Raw genomic sequence first — 23277 nt, 5'->3', positions numbered from 1 at the left:
TACAGTCATCTCTTGATATGCCCAGGGGATTAGTTCCAGGACCAATCCACATAGTGGATGCCAAAACCCACCGATGCTAAAGTCCCTTATAATAAAATGGCAGAGTATTTGCATATAACATATGTACATACTCCCATATTGTTATTTTTTATTGCCATTTTTTCCCCAAATGTTTTGATTTGCAGTCAGTTGAACTTACGAATGCAGAACCCATGGTTAGAGAGGGCCAGCTGTACAGATAAAAGCAAGCACAAGGGTGGCTGGCACGATGGCCGAACAGGAACAGCTCTGGTCTGCAGCTCCCAGCGAGATCAACACAGAAGGCAGGTGATTTCTGCATTTCCAACTGAGGTACCCGGCTCATTTCACTGGGACTGGTTAGAAAGCAGGTGCAGCCCATGGAGGGCAAGCTGAAGCAGAGTAGGGCATCGCCTCACCCGGGAAGTGCAAGGGGTCAGGGGACTCCCTCCCCTAGCCAAGGGAAGCCTTGAGGGACTGTGCCATGAGGAATGGCGCACTGTGGCCCAGATACTATGCTTTCCCATGGTCTTCACAAACTGCAGACCAGAAGATTCCTTCAGGTGCCTACGCCACCAGGGCCCTGGGTTTCAAGCACAAAACTGGGCGGCTGTTTGGGCAGACACTGAGCTAGCTGTAGGAGTTTTCTGTCATACCCCAGTGGTGTCTGGAACACCAATGAGACAGAACTGTTCACTCCTCTGGAAAGGGGGCTGAAGCCAGGGAGCTAACTGATCTAGCTCAGTAGAGCCCAGCAAGCTAAGATCCACTGTCTTGAAATTCTCACTGCCAGCACAGCAGTCTGAAGTCGACCTGGGACACCTGAACTCAGTAGGGGGAGGGGTGATGGCCATTACTGAGGCTTGAGTAGGCGATTTTCCCCTCACAGTGTAAACAAAGCCACCAGGAAGTTGGAACTGGGCAGAGCCTACCGCAGCTAGGCAAAGCTGCTGTAGCCAGACTGCCTCTCTAGATTCCTCCTCTCTGGGCAGGGCATCTCTGAAAGAAAGGCAGCAGCCTCTGTCAGGGGCTTAGAGACAAAACTCCCATCTCCCTGGGACAGAGCACCTGGGGGAAGGGGTGACTCTGGGTGCAGCTTCAGCAGACTTAAACATTCCTGCCTACCAGCTCTGAAGAGAGCAGCAGATCTCCCAGCACAGCACTCAAGCTCTGCTAATGGGCAGACTGCCTCCTCAAGTGGGTCTCTGACCCCTGTGCCTCCTGACTAGGAGACACCTCCCAGCAGGGGTTGATAGACACCTCATACAGGAGAGCTCTGGCTGTCAACTGGCAGGTGCCCCTCTGGGACGAAGCTTCCAGAGGAAGGAACAGGCAGCAATTTTTGCTGCTCTGCAGCCTCTGCTGGTGATACCCATGCAAACAGGGTCTGGAATGGACCACCAGCAAACACCAGCAGACATGCATCAGAGGGGCCTGTTAGAAGGAAAACTAACAAACATAAAGGAATAGCATCAACATCAACAAAAAGGATGTCTACACAGAAACCGCACCCGAAAGTCACCAACATCAAAGACCAAAGGTAGATAAATCCACGAAGATGAGAAAAACCCAGTGCAAAAAGGCTGAAAATTCCAAAAACCAAAACGCCTCTTCTCCTCCAAAGGATCACAACTCCTCGCCAGCAAGGGAACAAAACTGGACAGATGATGAGTTTGACGAATTGATGGAAGTAAGTTTCAGAAAGTGGGTAATAACGAACTCCTCTGAGCTAAAGGAGCATGTTCTAATGCAATGCACGGACACTAAGAACCTTGAAAAAAGGTTACAGGAATTGCTAACTAGAATAACCAGTTCAGAGAAGAACATAAATGACCTGACGGAGCTGAAAAACACAGCATGAGAACTTCGTGAAGCATACACAAGTATCAATAGCTGAATCGATCAAGCAGAAGAAAGGATATCAGAGATTGAAAATCAACTTAATGAAATAAAGTGTGAAGACAAGATTAGAGAAAAAAGAGTGAAAAGGAATGAACACAACCTCCAAGAAATATGGGACTATGTGAAAAGACCAAATCTACATTTGATCAGTGTACCTGAAAGTGATGGGCAGAACAGAAACAAGTTGGAAAACACTCTTCAGATATTATTCAGTAGAACTTTCCCAACCTAGCAAGACAGGCCAACATTCAAATCCAGGAAATACAGAGAATACCACAAAGATACACCTTGAGAACAGCAACCCCAAGACACATAATCATTAGATTCACCAAGGTTGAAATAATGGAAAAAATGTTAAGGGCAGCCACAGAGAGAGGTCGGGTTACCCACAAAGGGAAGCCCATCAGACTAATAGCAGATTTCTCTGCAGAAACCCTAACAAGCCAGAAGAGAGCGGGGGCCAATATTCAACATTCTTAAAGAAAAGAATTTTCGGCCGGGTTTGGTGGCTCACATCTGTAATCCCAGCACTCTGGGAGGCCAAGGTGGGCGGATCACGAGGTCAGGAGATTGAGACCATCCTGGCTAACACGGTGAAACCCCGTCTCTACTAAAAATACAAAAAATTAGCCAGGCATGGTGGCATGGGGCTGTAGTCCCAGCTACTTGGGAGGCTGAGGCAGGGGAATCACTTGAACCCAGGAGGCAGAGGTTGCAGTGAGCCGAGATCACACCACTGCACTCCAGCATGGGCAACAGAATGAGACTGTCTCAAAAAAAAAAAAAAAAGGAAAAAAAAAAAGAACTTTCAACCTAGAATTTCATATCTAGCCAAACTAAGCTTCATAAGTGAAGGAGAAATAAAATCCCTCACAGACAAGCAAATGCTGAGAGATTTTGTCACCACCAGGCCTGCCTTACAAGAGCTCCTGAAGGAAGCACTAAATATAGAAAGGAAAAACCGATACCAGCCACTGCAAAAACATACCAACTTGAAAGACCATCGACACTATGAAGAAATTGCATCAACTAATGGGGAAAATAACCAGCTAGCATGATAATGACAGGATCAAATTCACACATAATATTAACTTTAAATGTAAATGGGCTAAATGCCCCAATTAAAAGACACAGACTGGCAAATTGGATAGAGTCAAGACCCATCAGTGTGCTGTATTCAGGAGACACATCTCATGTGCAGAGACACATATAGGCTCAAAATAAAGGGATGGAGGAATATTTACCAAGCAAATAGAAAGCAAAAAAGGCAGGGGTTGCCATCCTAGTCTCTGATAAAACAGACTTTCAACTAACAAAGATTTTAAAAGAAAGACAAAGAAGGGCATTATATAATGGTAAAGGGATCAATGCAACAAGAAGAACTAACTACCCTAAATATATATGCACCCAATACAGGAGCACCCAGATTCATAAAGCAAGTTCTTAGAGACTTACAAAGAGACTTAGACACAATAATAGTGGGAGACTTTAACACCCCACTGTCAATATTAGATAGATCAACAAGACAGAAAATTAACAAGGATATTCAGGACTTGAACTCAGCTCTGGACCAAACAGACCTAATAGACATCTACAGAACTCTCTACCCAAAATCAACAGAATATACATTCTTCTCAGCACCACATTGCACTTATTCTAAAATCGACCGCATAATTAGAAAACACTCCTCAGGAAATGCAAAAGAACAGAAATAATAACAAACTGTCTCTCAGACCACAGTGCAATCAAATTAGAACTCAGAATTAAGAAACTCACTTGAAACCACACAACTACATGGAAGCTGAACAACCTGCTCCTGAATGACTACTGGGTAAATAACAAAATTAAGGCAGAAATAAATAAGTTCTTTGAAACTAATGAGAACAAAGACACAAAGTACCAGAATCTCTGGGACACATTTAAAGCACTGCGTAGAGGGAAATTTATAGCACTAAATGCCCACAGGAGAAAGCAGCAAAGATGCAAAATTGACACCCTAACATCACAATTAAAAGAACTAGAGAAGCAAGAGCAAACAAATTCAAAAGCTAGCAGAAGACCAGAAATAACTAAGATCACAGCAGAACTGAAGGAGATAGAGACACGAAAAACCCTTTAAAAACTCAATCAATCCAAGACCTGGTTTTTTGAGAAGATTAACAAAATAGACCGCTAGCCAGACTAATAAAGAAGAAAAGAGAGAAGAATCAAATAGACACAATACAAAATGATAAAGGGAATATCACCACTGATCCCACAGAAACACAAACTACCATCAGATAATACTATAAACAACTCTATGCAAATAAACTAGAAAATGCAGAAGAAATGGATGAACTCCTGGACACATACACCCTCCCAAGACTAAACCAGGAAGAAGTTGAATCCCTGAATAGGCCAATAATAAGTTCTGTAATTGAGGCAGTAATTAATAGCCTACCAACCAAAAAAAGCCCAGGACCAGACGGATTCACAGCCGAATTCTACCAGAGGTACAAAGAGGAGAGGGTGCCATTCCTTCTGAAACTATTCCAAACAATAGAAAAAGAGGGAATCCTCCTTAACTCACTTCATGAGGCCAGTATCATCCTGATAACAAAACCTGGCAGACACAAAAAAGAAAATTTCAGGCCAATATCACTGATGAACATCAATGTGAAAATCCTCAATAAAATACTGGCAAGCCGAATGCGTCAGCACATCAAAAAGCTTATCCAACATGATCAAGTCGGCTTCATCACTGGGATGCAAGACTGGTTCAATATATATAAATCAATAAACGTAATCCATCACATTTACAGAACCAATGACAAAAACCCATGATTTTCTCAATAGATGCAGAAAAGGCCTTTGACAAAATACAACACCCCTTCATACTAAAAACTCTCAATAAACTAGGTATTGATAGAACATATCTCAAAATAATAAGAGCTATTTATGACAACCCCACAGCCAATATCATACTGAATGGGCAAAAGCTGGAAGCATTCCCTTTGAAAACTGGCACAAGGCAGGGATGCCCTCTCTCACCACTCTTATTCAACATAGTATTGGAAGTTCTCCAATCAGGAAAGAGAAAGAAAGAAAGGGTATTCAAATGGGAAGACAGGAAGTCAAATTGTCCCTGTTTGCAGATGACATGATTGTATATTTAGAAAACCCCATCATCTCAGCTCAAAATCTCCTTAAGCTGACAACCAACTTCAGCAAAGTCTCAGGATACAAAATCAATGCGCAAAAACCACAAGCATTCTTAAACACCAATAACAGACAAACAGAGAGCCAAATCATGAGTGAACTCCCATTCACAATTGCTACAAAGAGAATAAAATACCTAGGAATACAACTTACAAGGGATGTGAAGGACCTCTTCAAGGAGAACTACAAACCACTGCTCAAGGAAATAAGAGAGGACACAAACAAATGGAAAAACATTCCATGCTCATGAATAGGAAGAATCAATATCATGAAAATGGCCATACTGCCCAAAGTAATTTATAGATTCAATGCTATCCCCATCAAGCTACCATTGAGTTTCTTCACAGATTTACAAAAAACTACTTTAAATTTCAAAACAGAGCCTGAATAGCCAAGACAATCCTAAGCAAAAAGAACAAAGCTGGAAGCATCATACTACCTGACTTCAAACTATACTCCAAGGCTACAGTAACCAAAACAGCATGGTACTGGTACCAAAATAGATATATAGACCAATGGAACAGAACAGGCCTCAGAAATAATCCCGCCTATCTACAACCATCTGATCTTTGATAAACCTGACAAAAACAAGCAATGGGAAAAGGATTCCCTATTTAAAAAATGGTGTTTGGAAAACTGACTAGCCAGATGCAGCTAAAACTGGACCCCTTCCTTATACCTTATACAAAAATTAACTCAAGATGGATTAAAGACTTAAACATAAGACCTAAAACCATAAAAACCCTAGAAGAAAACCTAGGCAATACCATTAAGGACACAGGCAGGGGCAAAGACTTCATGACTAAAACACCAAAAGCAATGGCAACAAAAGCCAAAATTGACAGATTGGATCTAATTAAACTAAAGAGCTTCTGCAGGGCAAAAGAAACTATCATCAGAGTGAACAGGCAACCTACACAATGGGAGAAAATTTTTGCAATCTATCCATCTGAGAAAGGGCTAATATCCAGAATCTACAAATAAACAAATTTACAAGAAAAAAAAACATCAAAAAGTGGGTGAAGGATATGAACAGACACTTCTCAAAAGAAGACATTTATGTGGCCAAGAAACATGAAAAAAAGCTCATCATCACTGGTCATTAGAGAAATGCAAATGAAAAGCACAATGAGATACCATCTCACGCCAGTTAGAATGGAGATCATTAAAAAGTAAAGAAATGACAGATGCTGGAGAGGATGTGGAGAAATAGGAACGCTTTTACACTGTTGGCAGGAGTGTAAATTAGTTCAATCATTGTGGAACAGTTCCTCAAGGAGCTAGAACCAGAAATACCATTTGACCCAGCAATTCCATTACTGGGTATACACCCAAAGGATTATAAATCATTCTATTATAAAGACACATGCACATGTAGGTTTATTGCGGCACTGTCAACAATAGCAAAGACTTGGAACCAACCCAAATGCCCATCAATGATAGACTGGAATAAGAAAATGTGGCACATATACACCATGGAATACTATGCAGTCATAAAAAGGATGAGTTCATGGTCTTTGCAGGGACATGGATGAAGCTAAAAACCATCACTCTCAGCAAACTAACACAGGAACACTGCGTGTTCTCACTCATAAGTGGGAGTTAAACAATGAGAACACATGGACACAGGGAGGGGAACATCACACACTGGGGCCTGTCAGGGGGTGGAAGGCTAGGGAAGGGATAACATTAGGAGAAATACCTAAAATAGATGATGGGTTGATGGGTGCAGCAAACCACCATGACATGTGTATACCTATGTAACGAATCTGCACGTTCTGCACATGTATCCCAGAACTTAAAGTATAATAATAAAAAAAAATTTAAAAAAAAAAGCAAGAACAAGTCTTGTTGAGTTCATCTCCACTAATCTTTGTTCTTCCTTCTAATTTTCAGGGCCTGCATTTTTGTGTGTGTGCTCTAACTACTGCAACAGGCCTCTAACTGGACTTGAGTTGCTCCCTCACACCTTGCTGCCATAGCTTTGTTATGGCACATATGGCACAGTTCTGAATGTTTGCTATGGCACAGTTCTGAATGTTTCATACCTAGTACCTCTATCCTTTTCTTCCCTATGTCTAGAATGCCTTAACTTCTAATTAAAAAACAAAAAAGAAAACCTTCCCAGCCCTCATTACTGAGCTCAAATGCCATTTTCTTCATGAAGCTGATCACCTTGCTGATATGACGTTTATTTATTCTGATCCCTCCTGCATTTCTATTCTTCCAACTTAACATTGGTTTATTATGGTTATTTGTGGACTTTTCTCACTTAAGACCAAAATCTTCTTGAGGACAGATTATGTTTTAATTTTGAATTGCTCTGTGTCTTCAATCTCCCAGGATGTTTATGACAGATGTTTGGTAAATACTGAGTAAATAAATAAGTTTGTAAATGGGACTAAATCATTCCTTATGAAAGAAGTAATGCTCAAAGGAGAGTGCCTCAAGAAACTACTGTGGGGAGCAATATCTAGACAAAACATGACATGGATCAAAGTTAAAAGAAAAGCTAATGTTCAATAAAGTATATTAATTGTTCTCTCACTCCTAGTTTGATTGCCTGGATAGGTGAAAATGGAAAACCCTAGCGATTATGTGACAAAGCAACAAATTAGATCTATAAAGAAGCCTCAAAAATACTGGTATCCCCAATCTCCAAGGCATCATAAGACATGACTCATACATAAATTAATACTAGAACATTTAGGCTGGGCACAGTGACTTATGCCTGTAATCCCAGCACTTTGAGAGGCTGAGGCAGGTGGATCACCTGAGGTCAGGAGTTCAAGACCAGCCTGGCCAACATGGTGAAACCCCGTCTCTACTAAAAATATGAAAATTAGCTGGGCTTGGTGGTGGGAACCTGTAATCCCAGCTACTGGGGAGGCTGAGGCAGGTGAATCGCTTGAACCCGGGAGGTGGAGGTTGCAGTGAGCCGAGATTGTACCATTGCACTCCAGCCTGGGTGACAAGAGTCAAATTCCATCTCAATAAAATAAAATAAAATAAAAATTAATACTAGAACATTTTAATTTAAAAAATCAAGACCATAATATTATTTGTAGAAAACTTCAGATGAATTTCCAATCCCTATACTGATCATTTTCTGGAAGACCAAAAAGGCATTTCAGTAATAAAACTCCTCAAATTAGCATAATGTAAGTGTTCTGCTTATCTATCTCTTCAAAACAAATCACCACAAAATTTAATGGTTCAGCAATTTTTATTTCATGGTTCTGGGGGTTAACGAGCTCAGCTGGGTGGTTCTCACTTGAGCTACCTCACATAGTTGTAATCAGATGGCTGCTGAGAGTGAAGTTATCCAAAGATGTCTTTACTCAATGTCTGGCACCAGAGCTGAGATGATTGTAACAACTGGGAACTAGTCAAATATCTCTTTCTCCACACATAGTCTCTTTATCTGGCTAGCTTGTACTTTTTACACAATGGCAGACTCAGGTTAGACTGACTTCTCACAAGGTGATTAGCTTCCCCACAGTTACCATTTCAAGATAGCCAGGAAGGCTGCAAGGTTTCTATGACGTAGTTTTGGAAGTTGTATAGCATCACGTCTGTTATAATCTAACGGGCAAAGTAATCATAAACTAGCTCAGATTCGAGAGTGGAGGAACAGATCCCACCTCTTCATGGGGGGTATGCCTGTGTGTACAATAAAGAAATGATGGCAGATCCAGCTACCTCATAACATTTTTGAGATATATAAATCTGATTTTCTAAACAAAGAATGATGTCCCATGAGAAAACATAAACCTGACTTCCCAAATAGAGAGCCATAAGCAGATTCATTAATCTGATTATTTTATTTTCAGTGTATATTTGCATTAAAAATCTATCTGTATTCTATTTCAGGAATCTAGCACTTCAGGATTATGTGCACTCTTGCTAATCCAAGTGTTATCCCTGAACCAGCAGCATCAGCATCACCAGAGAACTTGCTGGAAATGCAGAATATCAGACTCTACCCCAGACCTACTTAATCAGAGAAGCCCAGAGAGATTCATATGCACATTAAAGTTGGAGAAGTCCCATACTCATATACTAGCATAAACAGAGTATCCTCAAACTCATAACAAAGAAACCTACAAAACATGAAGTACTGTCCTTTCAATTTAGGGGCAGAGGATTGGACATTTTATTTTATTTTTTTATGGGGGAATACAGCTAAAACTGAATTGCTTCAATAAAGTCTTTGACAATTTAAAAGCTGAATGTGTGTGTGTGGCTGGGAATCTTGTTTTCATCTGGGATCAAGAATTATTACTATGTATATGGGGAAGTGTTTCTTCTACAACAGCTATTGACTAAGAAAACTAAGGAGAAAAGACCAAAAAAGAGTGCAAATAACTTCAAAATAGATAACGAGTATCATACGTATTTAGTAATTTACATGTAAAAATGTAGAATTTTTTTGCTATTGTTATTAGTGAATTACTTAAAATATATTTTTGACAGTACAGCATCACTATCTTGCAAGTTAAGATGCTGTAATTTACCAGTGTCTAAAGTAAAATTAAAGCCACTTTAAAAACAAAAAATGCCTCTGTAAAGAAAGAACATGAAAACATACCATTTTTTCCCCATAAATATGTTCGCTCCATTCACAATTTCTTGCCTGTTTCTTAACTCATTCATTTCTATCATCTAAATTACAAAACATAACTAAAATACCTATAAGAAAGTTCTTAAATATCAAATAAGTTCAAAATTAAAGATCATTTTAAATTACCAGTCATTACTTTGTCTTATTAAGCATCTGGGTGTAAATGTTAACTAGAAAATTCTACTTGAATATTTAAGTTCTTTATAAATTAAAAAACTATTTAATTTAAGGAACAACTAGAAACTTTAGGTTGGTTTCCGAGAGGGTGCTGCAGACCCATATAGATTAACAATACTACATAACCTCACCAAAACATTTATATTATATTGCTCTTATTTTGTTTCCTCTAGAGGGCAAGGAATGTCTTCTCTCTATATTCTCTGTTCAGTAGTACTGAGTGCTGTAATAATAAATATCACTGAATAAACTAAGAAATGTAGCTATAAGTAAAGGGGATAGAGATGAAGGAGTTTGTTATAGTGATTTTGTGTCCAACTAAAGTACAGTGGAAGAAGTCTACCCCTCCCGGCTTTAGTTTAAAAGATTTTATGAAAAAGTGAGCTAGTTCAGAGGTATTTAAATATGTTTAATAGTAGACATAAGTAAGGGAAAAAAGGTTGTTCCAAATCCTGCTGACACTCAAAAAAAAAAAAAAAAAACAGGAAGAAACAAAATAACAGAATGTTAGAAACGATTGTGTACTTGGAGATCAAGTTCAGCATCTTAATTTCAGAGATGAAGAAATGGATGTCTATAACAGCATAGTCAGATTGAGATCTTCTAAGCCCTGGTTTGTTTTTTGTCTGGCAGATTTTAGTAGAAGTCAGTAAGAAATACGGGCTTATAGAAATTGACTTGAGATTGACTGTTAGGGGAACTTTGATACATGAGATAGAGCAGTGGTTCTCCAAGTGTGGCTCCCTGACAAGTAGCATTAGCATCATCTGGAAACTTACTAGAAGTGAAAAATTTTCAGTCCCACCCCAGACCCTCAAGATTAGGAACTGTGGGCACAGTGTCTAACTATCAGCGCTTAATAAGCTCTCCAGGTGATTCTGATTATGCTCAAAGTTGATAACCACTGGGACAGAATTTTTAAAAGCTAGAGAAAATATCTCTACATTAATTTGTAGTGTTTTAAGGAGGAATAAGAATTGTGACCAAAAATCAAGTAAGCAGAGAAAACCTCTGAGAGCAATTGTGACAGTCCAATAGTGTGTTGCTAGTGTGAAAAAAAAATGAACCTTGGGACCCCCAAAATAAGCAAAGGAAAAAGTCAAGCTGTGAACTATAATGCATCAGACAAACCTGTCTCCCATTTTATTCCTAAATAAGACGGCAACAAAGATTTTTAAAAGCTATGTACCTCCCTCATATTTTGCCCACAAGGAAATTCCTTGTGGGCCTCAAGATCTTTACCCTAAAACAGTTCTGTTGAATTTCACCCTGGCAATGTAAACTGATAGCTTATCCTCACGGGTTTCGGACAGAAAGTCATCCTTCTGCTCACCTGAGACAAATGCCTGATTGCTTCCTTTGCCCTACTGTTTATATAAAAATTGAGACTCACTGAGCCAGATTAAATTGTGTATTCAATGAAAGGCTGATCAAGGAATCAAAAGAATGCAACCTTTTATCTCTTGTCTACCTATAACCTGGAAGCCTCTTGATTCAGGTTGTCCTGCCTTTCTGGACTGAACCAATATACATCTTACGCATATTGATTGATGTCTCATGTCTCCCTAAAATGTATAAAAGCAAGCTGTACCCTGACCACTTTTGGGCACACGTCGTAAGGACCTTCTGAGGCTGTGTCACAAGTGTATCCTTAACCTAGGCAAAATAAACTTTCTGAATTGATTGAGATACGTTCTCAGGTTCATACTAGTTATTACTGGAAACAGTGAAGAAGGGTTTAAAAATAAAACTTATCAAGTTTAGGTGAGATTAAATGAAAGCTCTAGAATAAAGCTGTGAACTCCGAAAATCTGAGACAGGTCTCAGTTAATTTAGAAAGAATGTCACTTTCTGACAGGCCCAGGAGCCCCAAGTTTATCTTGGAACCTCAGAGAGGAATTCATCCAACTGATAGGTATTTGATGGTACAAATCCATGGCTGGGCTTGGCTTTAAAAAAATTTTATCTGAGATTCCTTCTATGGAACAAAGTTCCATCAAAGCCAATTTAAAAGCCTATATAAAAACAAATAATTATTCTTGCTGCACTGTATACAAATAATCAGAACAAGTTTAATAAAGTGAATCAGTTCTACCATGATTTGTCTTTAATAAAAATGGGAAACTGGAGAAAAATTATGTTTCAAAAACTGTAGTACACCTGTTCTTAGATTCTAGTCTTGCCTAATGTTTTTCAATTTTTATTATTTTCTACTTTGGACTGAATTCTAATCTTTCCATTTTGCAGGCTACAAGACTGCAAAATAATGTTTTCAATTTTTTTCCTTTTTTTCCCCATTTTTCCTAATTTTCAGTCACTGAAAACTAAGCCTGGCTTTCGTAAAGCCCTGCAAAGTGAAGCTAGACAACTTAAACTTCAGAAGAAAATAACAGCAACCTACTTACATACATAAGCCACTTTCATACATGCCTATAGATCTATGGACTTCAGAACAATGCGGCCTATATAGATTTTCCAGGATTGTTCTTTTGTTTATTGTTTTTCTGCCTTCCTCCCCTTATTTTCTCTTCATAGGACATGAGACTTCACAAACCTGCTAAAATAGCTTTCCTAATAACTCAGGATCTACTCATCTAGGAAAAAACCATCATTTGGAGAACAATCCTTTGGAGACGCCAATCAGATATGCATTTATTTCAGTGAGCAGACGGGTGACTCTGAACAGAACGGGAGGCAGGTTGGTCCTAAGCAGTTCCCAGCTTGACTTTTCCCTTTAGCTTAGTGATTTAGGGGCCCCAAGATTTATTTTCCTTTCACAAGGTTAACAGTTAACTCTTGATTATTTATGTTTGTAAAGGGAGAAAGGTGACAATCTCAAGTCATTTTTCATTTGGCTTTGCAGTAAAATTTGATTTTTTTTTCAGTACTTATCTTTGTTTACAGTAATATAAACATTTAAAGTGGAACTAGTAGAGCACTAGATTAGCTGTGTGTGCTCACGTATGTCATGTATGTATGTCACGTATGTCACTTTGGCCTTCTATTTTCTCATCTGTAAAATTAGTTGGCTCACCTCAAGATTATTTTTAGCCACTATAAATCCATGAACATTGGCTTGCCTGAAATGCTCCACTCCAAGAACAAGTCTAGTCATTTAAATATTTTAGTATCATTATTGGTATTTTAATTTGCCTGGTAACTTTGGTTAAGTTAGTGATCAACATTTGGGTCCCCAAATGTATTATTTCCTTTGCATTAATTAGGTACTGTAAAGAGTGTGAAACAAAAATAAAAACTTGGGACCCAATTCACTATGCCAAAAGGAAAAAATTAACCTGAAAGCTGAGTCATCCAAGAAACTGCCCTTCCTTTGTTCCTAAGCAGATAGCTACAGATAAAAGGTTAAACATCTCACAGGTATCTTACGTGAAGTGTGAATTTACTGAGCGTCAGACAATACACTGACTATTCCTTTACCTGCTCCTTTTCTCTTGCAACATGTGGATTCAGTAATGTGACCATATCCTCCCTCCTTCCCCTCCAGCCTGCCTTTCCCCATTAAATAGCTCTCAAAATCATCTTTGGGAAAAGGCATACAGACCTGTCTCCCGGGTATGTCCTTAATTTTGACAAAATAAACTTCTAAATTTATTGAGACCTATCTCAGATGCTTTTTGGTTTGCAAAAGTTAAATCTATTTTTGGTTTTCAGTGTAGACCCAAGCCCAAGTTTATTTAGTGGCTTCTGCTCCCTCCTGCCCTCAAAAAAACCACCAAAAAATGCTGGAGGAAGCTTGCAAACATAAGAACATAAGATGAAAATAAAACAGGTAAGAATTTGGAGAGGGAAAAGTGGCTCCTATTTACACTTCTAGTTGAGAAATGCGGGCTGTGCTGGGTTGGGTTGCAATTCCTACAAACTGAGCCACAAAATCTGGATAAAATCACAGAGAATCACGTAGCCAATGAAAGTAACAAAAATCCGTTCATCTGAATACAGGTCTAACATTTTTCGGTAAGTTAAATATCTAAAACCTTCTAGGTCTGGCCAGACCATAGATGGCTACCTTCTCAGCAACATGTTCAAGAGGGGCCTGCAGGTCTGACTTCCGTACGGCTTTGGGTCAGCCCTGTGACTATAGCCAAGGCTGGGATCCTAAGCAACATACTTGAGTCTAAAGAGCACTTTAGAACTCATACCTTAAGAGTCCTTCTCCCAGGCCAAGGGATCTGGCAACCCAGCCTAAAGAGGCAAATGGGTAACTTGGGGTGAAGCTTTCCTTTTCCTTCGGATCTCCTCGCCTCGCCCTTAATTCCGGGTAAGCCTCCCAGGCCGCAGCGGCCGTTACCTCCATTCTGGGAGCCAGCGCTTCCCTGTCGCCGCTCCCAGCTTGAGCATTTGGTCCCGCGGGTGGTGCTGGGGCTGTTGTAAGGACTTGTGGAGGATGGGAGCGCTGCGGAAGATTGCCGGGCTTCTGCGTGGTTGCTGGGCTTCCCTTAGCCTCGTCAACCAGGATTGGTCCGTGGGGCAACGCTAGACCCTCACCTGAAGCCCATTCTTGTTCACGCCAGTCTGCTACTCCAGTCACCGTTAGGAAAACGTTGCCGGCCAGGCGCGGTGGGTAATCCCAGCACTTTGGGAGGCTGAAGCGGGGCAATCGCTTGAGGTCAGGACCTCCAGACCAGCCTGGCCAGCATGGTGAAACCCCGTCTCTACTAAAAAATACAAAATTTAGCTGGACGTGGTGGCGGGTGGCGGGCGCCTGTAATCCCAGCTACTCGGGGGAGGCTGAGGCAGGAGAATCGTTTGAACCTGGGAGGCGGAGGTTGCAGGAAGCCAACGCCCCACTGCACTCTAGCTTGGGCGACAAAGCGAGACTCTTGTCTCAAAAAAAAAGTTGCATCCTAAAGTTGATTTACTCCAGCATTCGTTAAAGTGGTGTCAGGGAGTGTTTTATACTCCCTAACTACCTATGTTTAGTTGACCCAAATAACTCTTTAGGGCCCATTTCTCATGGCAGGCAGTATAATGGTGGTTAAGAACAGGAGCTCTGGGATTAGAATCTTAACAGTAACTACAAATTTAAATTCGCTGTGAACATTAAATGAGATGAGCCAAGGTAAGTGCTTAACCTGTCTAGCAAATAAGTGGTAAATACCTACTGCCATTCCTACCAACCTGCTTTGACACAATTCATAACTGGTGAGAAATGAGGTTCTTCATCTACAACATAGTTGTAGGACCAGTACAGACTATATTGGCTAAAAAATGACTCTACAGTTTTACTTACGGTGAGTGCAAATGTATGATGCAAATTTCATCTTTGATAGCTTCTGTGAGCCTCTCTTCCCTCAGTTTACCCAGTTAATTTAAAAGGATTACTCCCAGAAAGCTCTCCCAGAGCAGGGCCTCACATTTATAAAAGGGGAAATGGGGAGAGTCAGGGGAAGCAGTATTTTGGGTCATGCAAAATAGGATGATATTGGCAGAAGAAAAGGCAGAATCCAGGTTTCACAATTTGTACTTAACACAAGGATCTTAGGAATTTAAAGATGATCTTTGAGAGTTATGGGAGATGGTGTGAGTGTGGAGACATCGTATCCAAAATAACATGTCTTATTTTACACAACAAATATGTTCATTAAAAATCATGTTTCAACTTTTTATAAAGGTATTTTGGTGCACTGTGGGACCTGGTTTTTGAAAGGGCATATGTACAATAGATAATTTTCACCTAATGGCCCGGTGTGGCGGCCCATACCTGTAATCCCAGCACTTTGGGAGGCTGAGGTGGATGGATCACCTGAGGTCAGGAGTTCGAGACCAGCCTGGCCAACATGGTGAAACCCCATCTCTACTAAAAATACAAAAATTAGCCAGGTGTGGGGTGGACGGCTGTAATCCCAGTTACTTGGGAGGCTGAGGCAAAAGAATCACTTGAACCTGGGAAGTGGAGGTTGCAGTGAGCCAAGATCGTGCCATTGCACTCCAGCCTGGGTGACAAGAGCGAGAGTCTTAAAAAAAAAAAAAAATTCCCCTAAGTTTTCTGTTAAAAATCTAGGTCTTCCCATGTATTCTGACAAAAGTTGACCCCCAAATCCAATAATTACCATATAACAAAGAGACAGCAACATCTAATCTGTTACCCCCTAAATTGAAGTTAATGGAAGGATTTCTGGTTTTCTTCTTCCTCTAAACTTCGTTTTCTCATTTTCTCCCACTCTGACTCTCCATTGTACTTTAAAATATATTGACACTGTCAGATATGCTAGTATGTGTGATGTTTGATTTCTCCCTGCACAGAGGACCTAGTAAATAACCACCCAAAAATACTACCTATTTTCCAATTTTGAGCCTACAACTCATAATTATGATGATGGCTGGTTCTTGAGAATCAAATGAATAGTCTATATTAGTTTATTTACATTTTCTACAATACATGGAACTTTTTTCAATATAAAAACAAGTCAGTGAATCCTCATTTAAAAAATAACCATGTGACACATAATACAAAGATAATTTAAAACCAGACTCATGCTGTTTTATGACAGAACCAATTTCAATGGTAACTAATCTTCTTAAACATATTTAATCATGTAGTTTCTGGAAGATAGGTTAAATGATGAAAAAATGGGCGACCATGAACACACTCTTTATTTTCATTTCCAAACTGGTGCTTCATTCTGTAGATAATGTCTTGGATGTCCTCTTTTGATAAGTACATGGGTAATTGTCTGGATAGACGCACTGCTTCTCCCTGTCCAAAGGGAAAGTCACACATTTTACCATGATATACCCTGAAGCAGAAAACATGTTATCCTGGCAAAAAGGAAGACAGAATCTTGATTATTTTCATTTTATGAATTCACTCAACAAATATTTATTAAGTATCAACTATGTTGTCAGCTCTCGGGATGTAGTGGTGAACCAAAAAACAAGACTTGCTCTTGTGCAATTTACATTCTAGTGCAGAGAAACAGAAAACAGACAAAAGACAGAACATTTTAGTCAATAAATAATGCATAAAATTAAACTGGGCCACATGATAGAGTGATTGTAGAGTTGGAAAAAGATTACTTGAGGAGATGACTTTAAGCTTGAATTTAAATAAGGAACCAGGCTGGGTGCGGTGGCTCAGGCCTGTAATCTCAACACTTTGGGAGACAAGGCAGGAGAATTGCTTGAGGCCAGGAGTTCGAGACCAGCCTGGGCAACACAGTGAGACCCAGTCTCCACACACACACAAAAAAGTGGGCACGGTGGGGCATGCCTGTAGTCCCAGCTACACGGGAGGCCGAGGCAGGAGGATCACTTGAGCCTGAAGGTCAAGACTGCAGTGAGCTGTGATCATGCCACTGCTCTCCAGCTTTTGAGCAAGACCTTGTCTCAAAATAAATAAATAAAAATTAATAAATAAGAAACCTTAATGGAAAGATCATGGGCAAAGAAAAGCATCTCACGCAGACAGAAGAGAAAGAACTAAATGTTCAGTGTGGGTGCATCATAGTTGTTAAAAAAAAGAGGAACAAGAAAAGGAAATTAGGCAGAGGCCAGATCACCCTCTAGGACAGGGTGAGGAATTGGTGTTTTGATTTACCCTTGGACAAATTCTACTGAGCATAGTTGAGTCATAAAACTGTACTGGCTGGATCCAATACAAATGTTAACTCTTAAGAGCCCTCAGTGACACCTGGAAATCTTCTTATTCCTCTCTAATTAACTTTCTCTTATAGTACCTACAGCTCTTATTTTCAGATCTGTTACTGTACTAAAATTACCAACTCCTTCCCACAACCCCTCCACTCTCAGCAGGTAACTTCTACTCTTTCGCCACATATATCAACATGACTTCTCTCAAGTTCCCCTAAAATTTCACAGGTTCTAATGATTAAGAAAATTTTTTTAAAAAGTTTACATAAAAATATTATTTTCATTTTTCCCCTTTTCTGTTTTCTGCTCTTGATTCAGACAGTTTCTTCTTTCTAAACCTTAAATTCATATCCTATCTTCCCTCTTGCCTTTTGGGGAACATTTCCCCTGCAATTTTTTTTTTTTTTTTTTTTTTTTTGAGACAGAGTCTAGCTCTGTCGCCCAGGCTGGAATGCAGTGTGCGTCCTCAGCTCACTCCAACTTCCACCTCCTGGGTTCAAGCAGTTCTCCTGCCTCACTCAGCCTCCTGAGTAGCTGGGATTACAGATGCGCACCACCACACCTGGCTAAATTTTGTATTTTTGGTAGAGACGGGACTTCACCATGTTGGCCAGGCTAGTCTCAAACTCCTGATCTCAGGTGATTCACTCGCCTCAGCCTCCCAAAGTGCTGGGATTACAGGCATGAGCCACTAAGCCTGGCCTCCTGTGCAATTTTTTATTGTCAGTCTTCCACCAGTTCAACACAGACATGCTTAATATACTCCTTCCTTCCTTTCACTATTCACTATCATATGACTTGCTGCCTACTTTTCCACTACTACACTCTTTAAACTACTGGCAAATGTCGTCTATTCCTACCACAGCAGACCCTTGAACAACACTGGTTTTAACTGTGTGGGTCCACTTATACATGGATGTTTTTCCGACCCCAACTGTGATAGAAAATACAGTACCATGGGATGCGAAATCCATATATACGGAGGGCCAACTTTTCATATATGTGGTTTCTGGAGGGCTGACTGCAGGACTTAAGCATGCCTGGATTTTAGTATCCACAGGTGGTGCTGGAACCAATCCACTGAGTATATACAAGGACAATTGTACTTTGCCCTTACGATTCTCTTCAAGGTTACCAATGTCATCTAGTAGCCATATCTGATAGTCTTCTAGCAATTATTACCCTATACAGAACATACTACTTATTCTTAAATTTCCTTCCTTCCTTGACTTTTACATCCACCCCTCTCTTGGTTCTCCTTTCACTTTCCTTTCTCTCTGATTCATCTTATTGACCTTAAATGGAAGCATCCCCGTGGTTTAAGTTCTCTCTTTTTTTTTCTAGCTCATTTTTCTTAACACTTATACCACTATTACCTTAACACACTGAAAGGTAAAGTATTAGCAAAAAAATATTTAAAACCAGTCCCAATTACTTTTTTCCTGTTATTTCTGAAATCTTATTTCTCCCCACATGGTTCTTCCAACCCACAGCTCCCTCAACCTTTAAGTTCATACTAACTCTTTCACAAGAAAATATTCCCTTGAAGTCTCTAGAAACTATCAATGTTAAGCTACCCGCACAATAGGCTGGGAATTTCCACATGACAAAGTTCCTAAAGGATTCACAGAACATTACTGAATACATTCTTCAGAAGGTTTAACAAGCAGACTTTCCTGTTAAGGAAGTCCGACCTTCAGAATACAGCAGGCACACTATCAACTGTAAACAAAAATGGCTCATTTTTAAAAAGGGAGAAAAACTTCATTAGAGTTCAGGTTTGTTTTTTAAATAATACCAATCTTGAGGGATATCTAGAACAAGATATATAGATGGAAACACTATTGTTTTCCTGCTACTATCTTATATTTTAAAGTTTATAACCTTCCTTAATCCTTTTAACCCACTCTTATATTTCTCTTTTGTGGTGAATACTGTCACAAAAATGAAAATTTCCGCTTATTCAAAGATTCCCATCTTTCACTTTCCTTCCCTTCTACTCCTCTTGATGAGATCAGGACTTAGAATTATATTACAATACTTTTTAGAAAAGTATGTAATATAAAGGTAGGATTATTTTAAACCCCTTCTGAGGGGATTATTTATGAAATGTTTTTAAAAAAGAACTTCACTGCAAAATATCTCATTTATAAGGTCTTTCCTCAATATGTACCCAAGAAAATGTTATGGTAAGAATCCATGATAGAGTTTACCACAGTCAGTCTATGATGTGAAACTTAATAGAGTGTTCTTTTTTTTTAAATAGTGTTCTTCTTGCAAATACATAATAAAACTTACAGAAAATATTCTACTATTTGGAAATAATTTACTATTTTAAGAAATAAGTATCTTAAAGTCTGGCTAATCTATAATACCTCTATATATAGAATCAGCAGCAGTCCCCAAGCTTTTTGGCACCAGGGACCGGTTTTGTGGAAGACAGTTTTTCCAGCTGGCGGGTGGGGATGGTTTCAGGAAATTGTTCCACAAGAAGTGCACAACCTCGATCCCTCGCATACACAGTTCACAATAGGGTTTGTGCTTCCATGAGAATCTAATGCTGCCACTGATCTGACAGAAGGCAGAGCTCAGGTGGTGATGCCCGCTAGGAGGCCGCTCACCTCCTGCTGTGTGGCCTGGTTCCTAACCGGCTTGGCCTGGGAGTTGGGACCCCTGTATACAATAACATATATATAAAATAATGTGTACCTCTAAATAACTTATCACTTTGCGAGGTCTACATTCATAAACTTCCTTTGCATTTCTGTTTAATATAGCATTAAGAATTTCTTTTAAATCTGCTACTCCATAGAATGGGAGACAATTAGCCATTCCTTCTATTTCCAAGTAATTTTCAGTAATTGAAACTCCTGAAAGAAAAAAAATAAAAACACATAGTTACGTTCATATTCCAGAACATGTCCATTAAAAACAAAAATTGCTGTTAAAACATTTAGTGAACCCTCATTCAAATTTAATACAGTCAGGACAAAGTTTTGTTCCTTAGTTGGAGAACAAATAGTAATTTCCCATAGGATCTCACATTAAGTCATAAATGCTCACTGACACCACATGTGCTTTATATAATTTAACTTAATCCCAGTTATTGCTGTTCTGTTCCTTAAATTTGTTTAGATCATTTCTTGCTTTGGAGAGAAAATGGAGTCCCATGATATTTATGAAAATAAAACTGGTTTAAGTGTTTTAACAACTGCTGCTCTTCAAATTCTACCCTACCATTTCAATATCTAAATGCCTGAATTATTTCTGTGATTTTAACTTACAAATTATAAAAGCAGTCACATCGTAATTTATGGAGATATTATTAATTAGAAGAAAATACTGTTTGTTCAAAATATTTCAATAGGACAAATAAAACTGACATGTTAACTGTTACTTAAATTACTCTCAGTAATTAAAATAAAACTAAATGGCTGGGCATAGTGGCTCACACCTGCAATCCTAGCACTTTGGGAGGCCGAGGCAGGCAGATCACAACATCAGGAGTTTGAGACCAGCCTGTCCAACATGGTGAGACCCTGTCTCTACCAAAAATACAAAAAAAATTAGACGAGTGTGGTGGTACGTGCCTGTAGTCCCAGCTACTAGGGAAGCTGAGATGGGAGAATCACTTGATCCCAGGAGGCACAGGTTGCAGTGAGCTGAGATCATGCCACTGCACTCCAGCCTGGGCAACAGAGCGAGACTCCATCTCAAAAAATAAAATAAAATAAAATAAAACTAAAAACTACAGGATTGGATGTATAACTGGGTACATAATCCATAACAGCACATATTTCAAAGCATCAGATTTGGCTTTAGAATGCATATTTTTGGAACATAGCAAAGATGTGTCTTCTTTGGCTGTATCTGTATAACAGTGTTCTTTCATGAAGTCTACATAATGCTACCTGGAATTAAAGGAAAAGAGACAGTACAATCTTGGATAAGTAGTAGCTATCAATGGATTAATTTAAAAAAAGAGATGTGATATAACTTGAAGAGTTTCAGATCCTGAGACTTCAATAATCCAATCCCTTACCTGTTCCCAATTACAGACTAGATCCTTGACCTGGTTGGCAGATGCAATGCTGGTAGACTACAGAGATGGTATCCTAAACATTTTTCCCAGAGAACAACTGGAGAATAATATATAATATTATATTATCAAGCATTAAGGGATGAGATACAGAGTTCAATGAAGTGAGATGCTATGGTTTAGATGTGTGTCCCCTCCAAATCTCATGTTGAAATGTGACCTCTACTGTTAAAGGTGGGCCTAGTGGGAGGTGCACTGGGTCATGGGGCAGATCCATCATGAATGGCTTGGTGCCATCCCCATGGTAATGAGTGAGGTCTCTGTGGTAGTTCACACAACAGCTGGTTGTTTAAAAGAGCCTGGCATCTCTCTCTTGCTCCCTCTTTCACCATGTGACATGCTGGCTCCTTGTTGCCTTCTGCCATGATTGTAAGCTTCCTGAGACCCTTACCAGAAGCAGATGCTAGCACTATGCTTCATGTACAGCTTGCAGAACCATGAGCCAAATAAACCTCATTTCTTTACACATTACCTAGTCTCAAGTATTCTTTTATAGCAACACAAACAAACTAACACAGAAAATTAGTACTGAGGAGTGGGGCACTGCTATAAAGATAACTGAAGATGTAGAAGTGGTTTTGGAGCTGGGTAAGAGCAGAGGCTGGAAGAGTTTGAAAGCTCAGAAGATGACAGGAAGATGAGGGAAAGTTTGGAACTTCTTAGAAACTGGTTAAATGGTTATGACTAAAATGCTGATAGAAATACTCACAGTGAAAGGCTGACAAAGTCTCAGATGATACTGAGGAATTTATTGGAAACTGGAGTAAAGGTCATCCTTTTTATGTCCCTGCAAGGATTTTGGCTGCACTGTGTCCATACCCTAGGGCAAGCTTGTCTAACCTGTGGTCTGTGGGCCACATGTGGCCCAGAACAACTTTGAATGCGGCCCAACACAAATTTGTAAATTTTTTTAAACATCATGAGATTTTTTTTGCAATTTTTTTTTAAAGCTCATGAGCTATTATTAGTGTTAGTATATTTTATGTGTGGCCCAAGACAACTCTTCCAATGTGTCCCAGGGAAGCCAAAAGATTGGACACCTCTGCCCTTAGGATCGGTAGAAGTTTGAACTTAAGAGTGATGACCCAGGTCATCACTATTTAATTTCACTATCTAGCGAAAGAAGTTCCTAAGCAGCAAATCGTTCAAGAAGTGGCATGGCTACCATCAGAGCAAAGAAATGACTTAAACTTGGAACTTATATGTAAAAGGAAAGCAGATGCTGGCACTATGCTTCATGTACAGCTTGCAGAACCATGAGCCAAATAAACCTCTTTTCTTTGTAAAGAAGGCTTGTGATCATTTCTTTTAGTCTCAGGTCTACCTGAGTCTTACACAGTCTCAGGTATTCCTTTATAGAAACACAAACAGACTAACAGTGGAAACGAAATGAGTTTGAGCAACAGGGGAAACGTAAATGGAACTCAAAACTGTGTGTGGTAGGCAAAAAGCAGTAGCAGAATATTCTAGTTCACATCTCTTTTAACTATTTATATAGATATGAAAATTGCCAAAAATATCAGTCTAAGTGATTTTTCACTATTGGTAGTTTTAAATCTTTTACAGTATGATTAGAATGAAAAGTCTAATACTAACTACATTTGCCCTGGAAAATTATACACATTTCACATAATTACTAGTGGAAATG

General features: G+C 39.4%; 2 protein-coding genes across 17 annotated transcripts in view; both read right to left on the bottom strand.

Moving 5' to 3' along the window:
• C11H2orf88 (chromosome 11 C2orf88 homolog) overlaps positions 1–14588 on the bottom strand; it is a 323752-nt gene extending 309164 nt beyond the window's left edge. For 6 of the 8 annotated variants that reach the window (XM_055379250.2, XM_063695393.1, XM_063695392.1 and 3 more), the window contains exon 1: positions 14229–14588. The gene's annotated coding sequence lies outside the window, so the exon portion shown is untranslated. Of the gene's footprint in view, positions 1–14079 lie in introns of all 8 variants that reach the window. The other 2 variants (XM_055379249.2, XM_019022031.4) reach the window with 1 other exon arrangement.
• A 1676-nt stretch (positions 14589–16264) lies between these two features.
• PMS1 (PMS1 homolog 1, mismatch repair system component) overlaps positions 16265–23277 on the bottom strand; it is a 94168-nt gene continuing 87155 nt past the window's right edge. For 8 of the 9 annotated variants that reach the window (XM_019022020.4, XM_055379219.2, XM_019022021.4 and 5 more), the window contains 2 exons: positions 20240–20400; positions 16265–16637 (listed from right to left, as the gene is read on the bottom strand). In XM_019022020.4, coding sequence (XP_018877565.3) covers positions 16473–16637; positions 20240–20400 — 326 coding nt within the window. In that variant the 3' untranslated portion in view covers positions 16265–16472. Of the gene's footprint in view, positions 16638–20239; positions 20401–23277 lie in introns of those variants that run through there. The other variant, XM_055379228.2, reaches the window with a different exon arrangement.

This window comes from Gorilla gorilla, chromosome 11 (assembly GCF_029281585.2).
Source record: "Gorilla gorilla gorilla isolate KB3781 chromosome 11, NHGRI_mGorGor1-v2.1_pri, whole genome shotgun sequence".
In the NCBI taxonomy this organism is placed as follows: domain Eukaryota; kingdom Metazoa; phylum Chordata; class Mammalia; order Primates; family Hominidae; genus Gorilla; species Gorilla gorilla.
Note: the sequence above shows the minus strand (reverse complement) of the source record. Positions and strands in the feature narration are given on the sequence as shown.